This window comes from Notothenia rossii (genome assembly GCF_949606895.1).
Source record: "Notothenia rossii genome assembly, chromosome: 9".
Lineage (NCBI taxonomy): Eukaryota > Metazoa > Chordata > Actinopteri > Perciformes > Nototheniidae > Notothenia > Notothenia rossii.
Window position 1 is genome coordinate 67,061,668 of NC_136907.1, and position 14,452 is coordinate 67,076,119.

The 14,452-nt window shown below is 41.4% G+C and overlaps 1 protein-coding gene across 21 annotated transcripts in view; it reads left to right on the plus strand.

Annotated features, from left to right (window-relative positions):
* Positions 1-1,384: 1,384 nt before the first annotated feature.
* Positions 1,385-14,452, plus strand: part of obscnb (obscurin, cytoskeletal calmodulin and titin-interacting RhoGEF b) — a 58,360-nt gene continuing 45,292 nt past the window's right edge. For 15 of the 21 annotated variants that reach the window (XM_079650173.1, XM_079650188.1, XM_079650184.1 and 12 more), the window contains exons 1-16: positions 1,385-1,592; positions 2,950-4,048; positions 6,512-6,781; positions 6,951-7,211; positions 7,508-7,813; positions 7,896-8,162; positions 8,308-8,411; positions 8,790-8,958; positions 10,547-10,822; positions 10,908-11,189; positions 11,659-11,934; positions 12,023-12,298; positions 12,398-12,679; positions 13,192-13,485; positions 13,667-13,948; positions 14,039-14,314. In XM_079650173.1, coding sequence (XP_079506299.1) covers positions 2,959-4,048; positions 6,512-6,781; positions 6,951-7,211; positions 7,508-7,813; positions 7,896-8,162; positions 8,308-8,411; positions 8,790-8,958; positions 10,547-10,822; positions 10,908-11,189; positions 11,659-11,934; positions 12,023-12,298; positions 12,398-12,679; positions 13,192-13,485; positions 13,667-13,948; positions 14,039-14,314 — 4,711 coding nt within the window. In that variant the 5' untranslated portion in view covers positions 1,385-1,592; positions 2,950-2,958. The remainder of the gene's footprint in view (positions 1,593-2,949; positions 4,049-6,511; positions 6,782-6,950; positions 7,212-7,507; positions 7,814-7,895; positions 8,163-8,307; positions 8,412-8,789; positions 8,959-10,546; positions 10,823-10,907; positions 11,190-11,658; positions 11,935-12,022; positions 12,299-12,397; positions 12,680-13,191; positions 13,486-13,666; positions 13,949-14,038; positions 14,315-14,452) is intronic. The other 6 variants (XM_079650182.1, XM_079650185.1, XM_079650183.1 and 3 more) reach the window with 2 other exon arrangements.

Sequence of the window (14,452 nt, forward strand, 5' to 3'; positions counted from 1 at the left end):
CATTGAAGAAAACAGTATCAGTGTCTTATTTTATATTCATCACAGTGAATGCTGAACGTGATGGGCCCACCTGTGGGTCCGGACCATGACATGAAACACTGGCTTGCTTGTATTAAATCAATACATCCCATACATCATTGGAACGGGAAGAATCTCAGCTACAACACTAACTAAATCATTTCCATCTCCAGTAAACACAGCCTACATGGCAAGCATTTTTATAATATACAGTAATGTAAAATAAGCACTATCTTTGAATTTACTGCCAAAAATAATATGAAATTCACCCATGGTGTCCTTCTGTCTGTCATCCCTTGATTCTACTTGCTTTGAATGTTCAAATGAGAAGTTCAACCATCAAAATTGGATAAGGGGTTCCAGAGATATCACTGTGCAAAACACACCGGTCAGGAAGGGGGATGACCTAACGCAAGAGAAGGGTTAAGTACGGTACAGTAGCCTGTATGCCCATGATAAATTGTCTTAGCTAAACCTTGAGCCAACTTATCTATTAGCTAGTAGCCTACCATAGTTAACTATATTTGTTATTGTCTTTTAGCTAATTAGCTGTAAACTCAAGGCACTGGCAGTTTAGTAATTTGTTCATCACCACTCACCTTCAAAATAAGCCAAGAAAAGGCGGCATAACATGGGGCAGTAAAGTGGGAGGTGCTGCTACCTGTCTGTCTGCCGATTATTGTCCGCACCGCTGTGCAGGAGACGTGGAGGGAGGGAGGGTAGCGAATGACCTGTTATTTTAATTTGGTATTCAATCAATATGTTTGTGGAAAGGAAAACTGTGCGCAAACAGCAGTAGATATACATTCTTATATAAACAATAAAAAAGGGGGAAAAAGAGCACTTTCTCTTGAGGAAGAAAAAGGGCAAGGGCTCAAGACCACTTTGTGTGTGTGTGTGTGTGTGTGTGTGTGTGTGTGTGTGTGTGTGTGTGTGTGTGTGTGTGTGTGTGTGTGTGTGTGTGTGTGTGTGTGTGTGTGTGTGTGTGTGTGTGTGTGTGTGTGTGTGTGTGTGTGTTAATGAGCCTATAAAAGAGTGGATGTAATGTGTGAATCTCAGAAATGTACTTAAGTAAGTCTACATATAGCCTACTTTACTAATGCAATTAGTTCCTTTCTACCGGTTTTGCAAGCCCCCACTGTGCAGGTGTAAACTATTAGTAATATCCAGTGTTATGATAGTGTGCAGCCCAGCAGAGGCCAGCCTGCTCTACTTCCAGACTTCACCAACAGCAGCCTATCTCCTATCTCCTCAGTAAATGACAAGTCTATTTTGGAAAGGAGGCTGCGCCAATGTAGGCACGTCAGCTATTTGGCATCATGAGTTACCAGAGAAGAAAGAAAAAATAAGTTTAGTCAACCGCCCACCGCAGCAGACAGGGGGGATGTTCCCACCATACTGGATTTACAACCATTTCAAGGATATTTGATCACAAAGAAGACATTTTTTAAAATTCGGACTTCTCAAAAACACTGATTCTGGAGTTGGCTTTCATATGGAAATCTTGACGGAAAACTGAAGTTTTAGGCCACATGATTCAACGCCCGTTTTACCTGAGTGGCTGAAGACTCAAGGTGAAAAATTGATGTTAGGATAATAAAATGATGTGTACAAAAATAACACGATGCATTAAGAATTATACAGAAGAATTGGCCGAAGTTATAGCAGTTTTTTCATTTATTTCACCTTCTTATTTGTACGTTATACTTTCACACATGTAAGGGTTAATTTCTAATTTGAGTTACTGTTAGGTATCCTAGCTTTAGCTTCCAGTTTCAGGTAATGTTAGCTACTTCATTTAACTGCGTGTGTGTTTCATTTGTCGTAGTTTATTAAGAAACCGTCAATTAAAGCATGGGAATACCTTGAAATGTTTTTAAAATAACGTTTTAGTTCGTTGTGAGAAATGTAGAATGTTTTTTAAGTGGTAGCTTTATCAAGCAGCTGATATCCCTTTCGCTTCTACAAATGGCAATGGACAGAGACGGGGTCTGACAGCTGAGGTTATTTTTGGGAGAGGCAGTTCAAGCGACAGAGGTGACAAAGCTGGCAAATGTCACTCTTTGAAAGGCACATATCTGCTCTATTTGACCTTGTTACAGAGGAATGTATTTGTTGTTGTGCCGGTAAACTACCTATTGTATAGGCTGCAAGCTAAGTCTTAGTATTAAATAATGTCTGCAGGGCCAGGAAAGGGTTGTTCTGACTGACACTTACTGTAACTGCCAGCCATACATATGCCTATTTGGACTGTGGAGTTATTTTCATAGCATAACATATTTATAGAGGAGCTACACTTAACACACATCTCACAATGGCTTTGGGTGTAATGCCACAGGGTTTATTTGTAATTTAGTGTGTGGAAATAAAGTAATACAAAATATCTGACGAAACAATGTGCATACAAAATATATGGTCTAGTTTGTTGTAGTTGTAATGAAATATTTTTGGTTTTCCCTTGATATTGATCAACTCCAATCAGAAACTATGATTGTATCCATTATTCACACGCAAATTAGTTATTTGAAAAGGAATTTGTTGTTGACAAAACTATATCAAACTACTAACTGCTTCTTTTTCCAGATAGAAAATGTATTACAAGGATAACAGTTACACTGAATGTGCATTAGTAGGACATAAAGGGCAATATCATGATGGACATAAATATGTGCAATATAAATATGCAGTACTCTACGCTACCTACAATTCAGATCTGATACTGTACATATTTACATTCTCCACTTAGACTTATATTTGCACTTTTAGTTTCCCCTCTTTATATTTGAACTCCTGCAGGAATTTCCCTCAGTATATTTAGTGATATCCTATCCTATCTTATTTTATATTGTCTTTTGTTCAACGTTTCATTTTATTTCTCGTGAGCCACTGCCTGGAACTGTATTCTAATGTTCAGCTTTTATTTGATTACAGAAACCAACAATGGATCAGAACTTGTTTGGGGGAGTCCCCAGGTTTCTCACCCGCCCAAAGGCATGCTCAGTGTGTGTAGGCAAAGACGCCACACTTAGCTGCACTATCGTGGGCAGCCCGACCCCGCTGATAAGCTGGGAGAAGGACAAGCTGAAGCTGACATCTGGGGGACGCTTCAAAACCGTGGAGGATGGAAATCTGTACCGCCTGACCATCTATGACTTAACACTGGAGGACAATGGCCAATTCATGTGCCGGGCCAAAAACACAGTTGGGGAGGCTTATGCTGCCGTTAGCCTCAAAGTGGCCCTGCAAACAGAGATGGCTCAAAGGGCCCCTGTTTTCATGGTTAAGCCTACCTCTACACGTGTATGTTTGGGAGGCGATGTGGTTTTCCACTGCCGGGTTGCAGCCCACCCTGATCCCAACTTTGATTGGGAGAAAGATGGCCGCTACTTGGGCGTGTCAAATCGTATCAAGATTGTTTCCGACACCGAAAGCAGCACCCTGAAGATCCAAAGTGTGCGTAACCTGGACAGCGGCACCTACACCTGCAGGGCCCAGAACACCGTGGGTCGTTCACACTCTGCAGCAGCTCTCGTTGTAGATGCCCAGGATTCCCTCCATCTGTCCGCAGACAAGAACACCTCCTCTCTCCTCTCTCACCTACAAAAGCGCAAGGAGGACATGAAGAAGGACATCTCTATCTATCGCACTGAAGAAAGCAGATCCTCTGGTTCCTCCTCCACCAAGACCAGCATCACAGATAGTTTGAGTTCTCTGAGTCAGGAACATGAGCTGAGGGCATCTGCGCTGGCAAAGCTGCCCAAAGGTGTGTTCACCCGTACCTGCACGGTGACTGAAGGCAAGCATGCCAAACTCAGCTGCTTTGTGACGGGTCATCCTAAACCCCACATCATCTGGAGGAAGGATGGATCAAACATCAGCGAGGGCCGCAGGCATGTCATTTATGAGGACCAAGCTGAGAACTTCATCCTCAAGATCCTGTACTGCAAGCAGACCGATAATGGCCTCTACACCTGCAATGCCACCAATATGGCTGGGCAGACCTACAGTGCTGTGTTGGTGACTGTCAAAGGTAAGATGGACGTGTTTGCTTAATACAATACAGCCATACATGTTGTACACATATTAGAGAAGAAAACTATTGCAGTTATGTTTATGAATCACATGCATATCTGTCAGCTAAATGCACCATACTCCACACCAGGGTTACAGTAAATGCCTGTCATGATTTCATTGTTTTATTGATATTAACAAATCCCATGAAAGCAAACATTATATTAGTCTTTCTCCTAATCATTTTCCAGCATCTATACCATAACTGCAGGACTCATTCATCTAAAAAAAAAGAGATAATAAATGTATGCTATATATAGTACAGCTGCACTCAAAAAGTCACCATCATTGAGTAGTCAATTGACAAAAAGGATAATTTGTTGATCATAAATGAATGCACAAATTGCAGAAAATTAGGTTTTCAGCCTCTTAAAAATGAAGATTTCCTGCTTTTATCTGTTTTGGACTGACAAAACAACACATTTAAAGACATCACCTTGGATTTTGAGAAACTAAAATGTATTGACATATTAGGGCAACATTTTCATATGAATCCAGATGAAATGTTGAAAAAAGCTGAACCCCTACAAAGTCATTTCTTAAAACAGCTTGGTACTGTACATTACTTACACAGGAGTGCAAATACATTTGTAGGGGACTATTTTAAGCTTAACATTAATACACATTTGGTGGTAGTATTCATCACAGCAGGATGGTGTATGTGGGATTTACTCAAAATAAACTAGACTGCCTGTTTGTCTGCCACTGCAGCAAGTGGCTCATTTGTGTGTGTGTGTATTAGCAATTCAAATGGAAGTACATGTCACTCAGGGATAAGCTATATGTTGAAAGCAAAAATCAATGTTGGTATCTGCACTACTCTAAGTGTCCGAATCATTTCCCCAAAGCATAATTTACCCCTGAAAATGTGTGTATGCTTTTTACAACAAGGTTGAAATCTGTCCCAGCCTCTTTGGGAGGGTGTTGTGTTGCATCTATTTTCTGCTGGTGATGAGTAGTTCACAGATGCTAAGATGTTCACTCACTCACTGGAGCACTTTAGCACCAATGCTGCTGAGACTCCCCTTGGGAAAAAATTGGCCCAATGGATGAAACTGTAGGATTATATATTTCTGTCGGCATGATCGTTGATGAGGGCTGCCGCACTTATTTACCTGTTTAATGCTGGTGCAGAGGACTTCTGATGTCTGCAGGTTGTTAGTTTATAGGATTTAAAGGGGGACATTTTGCAGTAGGGGTTATACGTTTTAAGCTCTTCCATGTTGCATGACCATTACAAAAAACACTCCTTTAAGAAAAAAGAAAAGGGGAAAACATTTCATTTTCTGTAACCTTTGATTTAATTACCACAATTATTACACAACACTTAAAAAATAAGAGGTCCTGGCAGAAATCCAGTCAGTTTTGGAAAGATAACTTCAAAAAAGTATTTATTTGGGACACTAAGACAGAAATACACAACTGTTAAGGGTTGTCAATGTTAAATATATAGTGTGCGTTGACAAGCCTGTCAAAAATGATAAGCTAAGGGGTCAACGAGCCAAACTATTACTCACAACACTGTGATTTCCTCAACCTAATCTTTTTTTAGTAAAAATAGTCATAGCTCATCTGTCCTTCGGCAGGAACGGAACAGGAAATATTGAAATGAATAACGTAAATGTTGCATTTATCTTTATGTGGGTGCTTTGCATGATTAGATGAACCCAGTGGACTTCACCCATAACTCAAAGTGGAGTTCTATGTGTTTCAACACTTGCTAACTTTAAACTGTTGGCGTAAACCCAAAGTATGGATATGGATACAGTTTGAACTCTAACCCTCATCTGTAGAGCAGAGCAGAGTAAGAAAACCGAGCAGCATGGAAACGTACGGCATGTACCCTATAGCTTCCATTCAAATAGCGGGTGGAGAAAGCACATTAACCCTCAAAATAACATCTGAAATACATACTTTACTTGAGAGCATTTTCAAGGATGTGCCAGCAGTAACTCATTTCTTACATTCCAGACAACCCATTGTTTAACCGTCAAACCTTGACTTCAACAACCAAGGTTTAACAACTGACTATCAATAAGCTTTTATGTAATTGCTTTAGAGCTGTACCGACTAGTTTGAAGCCTCGAAGCTTAATTCATACTTTCATATTCTGAAAATCACCATTCAAATTTAGATTTTGTTCGAAGTCTGTTTTTCTTTTTAGGGTGAAAGAGTAATAAATATGAAACGACTACATACACTAAAATCTTTATTTAAAAGCTTCAAGCCCTACTTGCTATATTGTCATACATTTGTGTCTACATTGTCCTCTGTAAGAGCTTTTGGGGAATGAATGTATAACATTTGCCATATGGTTGGTTTTGAAGCATATCCTTTTTCTTGTATTTGACATACTAACATGCAAAACCATCATTGTGACTTTATAAGCTAAAGATTCCCTCCTTGTTTTTCATTGTGCCAGAGCCTAAGGTGCCATTCAGGAGGAAGCTGCAGGATGTGGAGGTGCAGGAGAAGACGTCAGCCACCCTGCTGTGTGAGGTGCCTGTTAGTGCCACCCAGGCCAGCTGGTTCATGGAGGAGACGAAGCTGGATCAAAGCACCAAGTATTACATGGAGCAGGAAGGCACCCTGCTTCGCCTCACCATTCACAACGTCACCACCAACGACGATGGTGTTTACATCTGCGAGATGAAGGAAGGCAGCCGCACTGTGGCTGAGCTCACTGTCCTGGGTATGGTGGAGACTTTTGAATGTCTTTATTTCTTGTTAGCTGTTTTGTGCAGGCAATACAATTGACAAGAGTAAATTATATGTCCGTTGGGAAACTAAGAACAGCTAGTCAATTTGTCTAGAATTCTACTGAATGTGTGTCTTAATGTCCACTTACTCTCATATCCCAGGCAACATTACTAAGAAGCTTCCCCGGAGGACAGTGGTCCCTGTCAGCGACACTGTCATCTTCTGTGTGGAGCTGGAGCGTCCTTTCCCGGATGTCTACTGGACCCGCAATGGCGTGAAGCTGAAGGGAGATTCCCGTACCGCAATCGCCTGCATGCTCAGACAGTACACACTCACTATTAGAGATTGCCAGGCTGATGACTCAGGAGAAGTGGCCTTCGTGGCGGGAGACTGCAAAACTTCTACACGATTCTCTGTCACTGGTGAGCAAGACCATATTTTATTTTATGTATTGTATTTATTCTGATCTTGGATTTGCCCCCTTTAAATTGAGTTAAAATTGACTTTAGTGCATGTCATGTCTTTGATGCCCACTACAAAAGACTTCAAACGTTAAATTATTGAAACAGACATGAATAATTGCTGAATATAAAAGTTCAACAAGAGGGTCAAAAAGAAAGGAAATTGAGTTTTGCTATAATCTTTCTTTTGATTAGCTTCAAGCTACAAAACTCATCGTATCACATAAACAGCTTGACAATTTCTCTTTCTGCTCCAGCTGCTAGGAAGCATCCTCCCGATCCCCCAGTCGATGCAGTGGTTGCGAACAAGACTGACTCATCCATCACCATCCAGTGGTCTCCTCCGGACAGCGACCGCCCCGTGCCCATCAAGTGCTACTTCGTGGAGAGGAGGAAGGTTGGCACTCAGACATGGCAGCGGTGTAACTCTGGAGAAACCATCCTTTCTACCGAGATCACCGTCTGCAGCTTCAAAGAAGAAGCCACCTACCAGTTCCGTATCTCTGCCATGAATGACTTTGGCCAGAGTGATTACCTGGAGGTGCCTGGAAGCTTCTACCTAGGTAACGTTTTTATTAATTGTGCTGTTTTTGTAAACAATTATAGTTGTTTTGTTCTCATGTCTGATTCTTCTGTTGTCTCCAGAACCCAGTGCTGAAATCAGGAAAGGCCTGATGAACAGCACTGCCTTCCTCAGTGAGGAGTTCTCCATCTCCGTGGAGCTGTCAGCTGTTTGTTCTGCCTTCTGGTCTCTGAATGGCCGCCTCCTGCGCAGTGGAGGCGACTACCTCATCACCAGGATCAAGAACACACACACTCTGCTCATCCGTAACGTGACCATGGAAATGAACGGGACTGAGGTCAAGTTTGTGGGTGGAGGCTCACAAAGCAGTTGCATCCTGTCTGTGAAGGGTATGTAGTCAGACAAGTGCTCTAAATCATATAAATACATATAGTATAGAGTCATTTTTCTTCATTCAACTGTTCTTAACTTTGTTGAATTGAATGCCATTGGCAATTCAATAATGCCTTCTTACATATACACTGTATTTTTTAGCTCCTGCTGTGAGGTTCACCAACAAGTCAAACCTGCAGGAGGCGGTCTGCAGTGCCCAGGCCACCGCTCAGCTGACCGCTGAGGTGTCAGATTACAATGCACAGGTTTGTGATGGGAACATGAATCATTCCCAGCTTGACTTCTAGCTTTTATTTTTGATGCACTATCATTTACCACATTTAGTAGATTTCTCTGTGCTATTTGAAGTTAGTCAAATCAGTTTGACTGAAGAAACATTGTATTAAACTGTCTGAAAATGCTAAAACGTTCTTTTAATTTTGGTTAGCTCTTTTCCCCGAGCTTCTAATTGACATGACATAGTCAATACAGTATGTTACGTTTTATGTTTTATGTAACTGTTATCCTTCATACACATATATGTATTTGTAAATGTAACTGTGTTTGAGTACTCGTCAGTATTCTCTTTTGCTTTAACTTCATCATGTCTATTTTGGCCATCTGTTCTGTGTGTGTGTCTTCAGGTGGTCTGGATGAGGAATGGGCGGGAGGTGAAAACGGGGAAGAAGTATGAATACATGATTATCGACCGCAAGAGGATCCTTATGGTTCACAACGTGACAGAGGAAGATGTGGGCATCTATGAGTGTGCTTTAGCCGATGACAAAATCTCCCTGCAGCTCTCTCTTAAAGGTACGCACATTAAAGAAGTAAAGTTAAGCACTTTAACTTTATCACAGAGCAAAGTAAACAATCTGAATGCCAAGGTTTCAGTGTTGGCGTCTGAACCAAGTATCACCAATATGCACTGCTTGGTGAAAACATGATTGCGTGAATGTAACCTGGCTCAGTGTCTGAAACGAGTCCCGACTCAAGCCCACATGCAGACAGTTTGTCTCAGGTCATGTGATATACTGAAATGTGACCCACTCAGATGGCTGCAGCATATGCTTTTGAGCCATCAGATAGAGGAAAGAGTTGTATATCAACATGTAGTCAGCTCCCGTGTTACTCTGCTACCCCAAGTCAAGTTCTTTCCACACATGAGCTGCTCTGATAACAAACGTAAGGATATGCATTTCTAAAGGGATTTGAAAAGAGATGCACAATAAATCTCCTTATATTTCAGTCAGTTTACACGTGTAGGGTTCTGGTTTATGTCGACTCACGGTGGTAAAAACAGTGACGTCACGGCCAGCCACACACACACACACACACACACACACACACACACACACACACACACACACACACACACACACACACACACACAGTTTGGAAGTTTTTTTGCGCACACAAGACTTAAAACTTGCCATTTGTAGCATCTGCAAGTACATTATCCATGATATTTGGAACCTCCAACTTAATCAGACGTTTAATTTATTATTTAGTAATGAATTCCCATGCATGCTGCTCAAGAGTATCTGCAGTGTCCAGCTCTTCTGCCAACAGCACAGCGTCTTCCCATGTCCTCTCAGGCTGGAGGACACATACCTCTACATTCTTGTAAATAGATACTCATTCATAAATAGTTCTATATAGACATACATACTAGGGTTGCCAGAAACTGACCATGATCAAAATCGATTATTCGGCAGCCCTGGCGAATAATAATCGATTATTCGACCGATCCCCCCCCCCCCCGCGGGAGAGAAAAAAAAAGCGTGCTGCAGCAGCAGTCTGCTCTGCACGCAGGCTTCCTCCAAGTTTACAGTAAAACAAACTGGTGGTGTGACCAATGGCCATTTACAATTATTAATACTATTACTATTATTAGCATTATTCTATATTTTGGTTGAAACTAAGCCAGAACAAAAAACAAAAAACATAAATAATAATTAAAATATATATAAATAAAATCGATTTTTAAAAATAATATTCGATTATGGAGACTGTAACGAATATTCGAATAATCGAATAATCACTGGCATCCCTAATACATACATAGTGTTGGATACATAATGAATAGATGACTCTCTATATAATATGTTGGCCTACAATTTACAATTTCCTTTAAAAGCAAAAGAATGAATAATGTGTGTGAATGCCGTTAAAGATAGTTCTTAGTGTAACATTTGGAATCTGCAGGTCCCACTTATAAATAAGGGGAGGCCATAATAGGTCAAGGAAATGTTGGTGCATTTCTAGATTTGTATTATTGTCACAAATATTGACTTCTCCATAATTCACTAACCCATATTTTGTCTGTATGAAATACAAATAAATAATTTGACAAATAACCAAAAAGTAACCACTGTATATCCACCTCTATTTCTCTAAGATGAACCTGCCAAGTTCCTGAACAAAGCCAGAGGAACCATGGGAATGTCATCAACCCTTAAAGGAGACCTGGAGCTGACCTGTGAGGTTTCTCCAGCCAGCGCGGACGTGGTGTGGAAGAAAGATCAAGTACAGATCACCGAGGACCAAAGAACGACCACCGTCGCCAACGGGACTCAAAGGAAACTCATCATCAAAAACGCCAAGAAAAGTGACGAAGGACATTACTCCTGTGAGACAGGGGCAGACAAAGTCACATTCCAGGTCAAGATCAAAGGTAAGACTGTTTGATTCTTTTTGTAGTACGATTCAACCCTGCACATTAAAGATGAATATAATATCAATGTACTTCTTCTTTTCAGAAACTCAGGCAGTAGCCGCCTTCTCCAACAAGGAATCAGTCCAAAAGGAAGTGAAAGCTACTCTCACCCAGAAAGCTACTCTTAGTTGTGATGTCTCTGATAGTAAGGCAGAAGTGAAGTGGTATAAAGACGGCAAGCAGCTGATATCCAGCAGGACGATATACTCAGAAGTAAAAGGCAGTACTCGTCAGCTGGTGATTGAAAAGGTGGAGAAGACTGATGCTGGAGAGTATACCTGTGTAGCTGCAGGGGATAAGCTGGTCTTCAAGATATCTGTCTCAGGTAGGACTGCTAGAATTCATTGACAAAAACAACTTCACAAATATTTCCAGTATTATACAAATAATATAAACTGTGTCTGTGAGCTACTGAATGAATATCATTTGAGTTCAGCATAACGAGGCTTCGAAGCTTCATGTTGACATTCAAGTTTTAAATCGATATTCAAAATGTGTGCTTGTAGCAATGTATTAGCATATTTGATTAGCCTGCTGCTGTATTTATTCTAATGACACAACAAGTTGATATCCATTAACAATTGTTGATTTGATTTACTTTGATTTGAAAAAGAAAAGACACATTTAGTTAAATTTCATTTTTTTCTTTTTTTTTTGCTTGGTTACATCAGAAAAACCACAACAGACATTCAAAGCTCCATTTGAAAACCTTCGATAGAAGCTTTGAATGCATGTGTGCTATATGTTTCAATCATTTGATCTTAAAGCTCCTTTCTTATTGATGTTCCCCTCAGAGTTCCAATCAGCCTTCTCCAACAAGGAGTCCATCCAGAGCGAAGTGAAAGCCACTCTCTCCCAGAGAGCCACTCTGAGCTGTGAGGTAGCTGATACCAAGACAGAGGTGAAGTGGTACAAGGAGGGCAAGCTGCTGACTTCCAGCAAGACAATCCATACAGAGACAAAGGGTAAGAGTCGCCAGCTGGTGATCGACAGCGTGGAGAGGAAGGATGCTGGAGAGTACATCTGTGAGGCTGGGACTGAGAAGATTGCATTTAAGATGCATGTGGCAGGTAAGAGCAGGGTATTTTCTAAATATGAATATTTCTAATTCAATGCTTTTTGGATCTGATATTTCCTCTGTCATATTTCCTTCATCAGAAGCTCAGTCAGCTTTCTCCAACAAGGAGTCTGTCCAGAAGGAGGTCAAGGCCACTCTATCTCAGAAATCCACCCTGAGCTGCGACGTCTCTGACACCAAGACAGAGGTGAAGTGGTACAAGGAGGGCAAGCTGCTGACTTCCAGCAAAACAATCCACACAGAGACAAAGGGTAAGAGTCGCCAGCTGGTGATCGACAGCGTGGAGATGAAGGATGCTGGAGAGTACATCTGTGAGGCTGGGACTGAGAAGCTGGTCTTCAAACTCAATGTGGCAGGTAGGGCCCAGGACTGAATTGTCAACAAAAGAAATGTGTTGATGAATTTTCTTATCATGGATAACTGAAAGATGTAATGATCCATGCTCTCCTCCACAGACACACAGGTCCAGTCTGCCCTTTCTGACAAAGAGTCAGTGCAGAAGGAGGTGAAAGCTTTTCTCTCCCAGGCGGCCACCCTGAGCTGGGAGATATCTGATTCCAAGTCCGAGGTGAAGTGGTACAAGGATGGCAAACTCATAAGCACCACTCAGGCGATCCATGCAGAGTCAAAAGGCAAGAGTCGCCAGCTGGTGATCGACAACGTGGAGAAGAAGGATGCTGGAGAGTACATGTGTCAAGCTGGGTCTGAGAAGCTGGTCTTTAAAATGCATGTGGAAGGTAAGGAGAGTGAATTCAGTTTTGTGATTGTTGGAACTTATTTAGTCTGCATTATTGGTTCTTTAATTTTGAGATGTTTGGCAAGCTGTGCTCAAACATCTATATTGCAAAATGGCCCCTGAGTCTGTTATTAGATGGCCCTTGAAAGATATATGTGTATATTTTAATTCATATTTAGCCTCAGGCTTTGATTTCTCGTAGCATTTGCTTACTGAGGGAGCTCTGTTGTCTTATGGCTCCGTTGATTATCACTTCCTGCTCGCAGACCTGGTCTGGTTAACAATATCAGTCCGCTCCTCTTTTCAGCAACTTTGTAGAGGACCAATTCGCTTTTTCTTTAAGACTGCAAATGCAATGTTGAGTCTCACTCAACCTGACATGCTTTAATAAAGCTCATTGTTCAGTACAATGTATATGTATGGTTATGTTGACATTCTGCAGTTAATCCAAAAGGATGTGAGATAACTCCTTTTCTGTACGTGTACACTTACTGACACCACACTCCTTTTCAGGTTCTTCTACAGAAGTCCAAGCTAAATCCTCTTTCGTCAACAAAGAGTCTGTCCAGAGGGAAGTGAAAGCCACTCTCTCCCAGAAAGCCACTCTGAGCTGTGAGGTAGCTGATACCAAGACAGAGGTGAAATGGCAGAAGGATGGCAAGCTGCTGACTTCCAGCAAAGCCGTCCACATGGAGTCAAAGGGCAAGACTCGTGAGCTGGTGATAGAGAAGATGGAGAAAAAAGATGCGGGAGAGTACGTCTGTGAAGTCGGAACTGAAAAACTGGCATTTAGAGTGCAATTGACAGGTAGGAGGAATTAAAGGGACTATTTCATGTGATTTCTTTAAATTAAGATCACATTTATATCAAGTTTTGCTATATTTTATAAGATTGCATTAATATGATGGTGGGCAATCAGAAATCCTTTATTAGTCCCTCAGCGTGAAAATGTACAATGCCATGACGTTTTCCATTATCACTTTTGCAGAAATCCAACAGAAGTTAGCATTTTCCAACAAGGTGTCCGTCCAGAGCGAAGTGAAAGCCACTCTCTCCCAGAGAGCCACTCTGAGCTGTGAGGTAGCTGATACCAAGACAGAGGTGAAGTGGTACAAGGAGGGCAAGCTGCTGACTTCCAGCAAGACAATCCATACAGAGACAAAGGGTAAGAGTCGCCAGCTGGTGATCGACAGCGTGGAGAGGAAGGATGCTGGAGAGTACATCTGTGAGGCTGGGACTGAGAAGATTGCATTTAAGATACAGGTTGCAGGTAGGAGCGTGGGATTTTTTAAAAATATTAATATTTCTAATTCAATGCTTTTTGGATCTGATATATCCCCTCTCATATCTCCTCCATCAGAAGCTCAGTCAGCTTTCTCCAACAAGGAGTCTGTCCAGAAGGAGGTAAAAACCACTCTATCTCAGAAATCCACCCTGAGCTGTGAGGTAGCTGATACCAAGACAGAGGTGAAGTGGTACAAGGAGGGCAAGCTGCTGACTTCCAGCAAAACAATCCACACAGAGACAAAGGGTAAGAGTCGCCAGCTGGTGATCGACAGCGTGGAGAGGAAGGATGCTGGAGAGTACATCTGTGAGGCTGGGACTGAGAAGATTGCTTTTAAGATGCAGGTTGCAGGTAGGAGGAATCATTGAATGGTCTTGTTGTTCTATCTGCATTTAATCATGATGTATTTTCATTGCATCTGAAATGTTTTGCTGTGTTTATCTTGAGTTAACTTATATGCATCTGTTTTGTTTTTATTTTGCTCTGCAG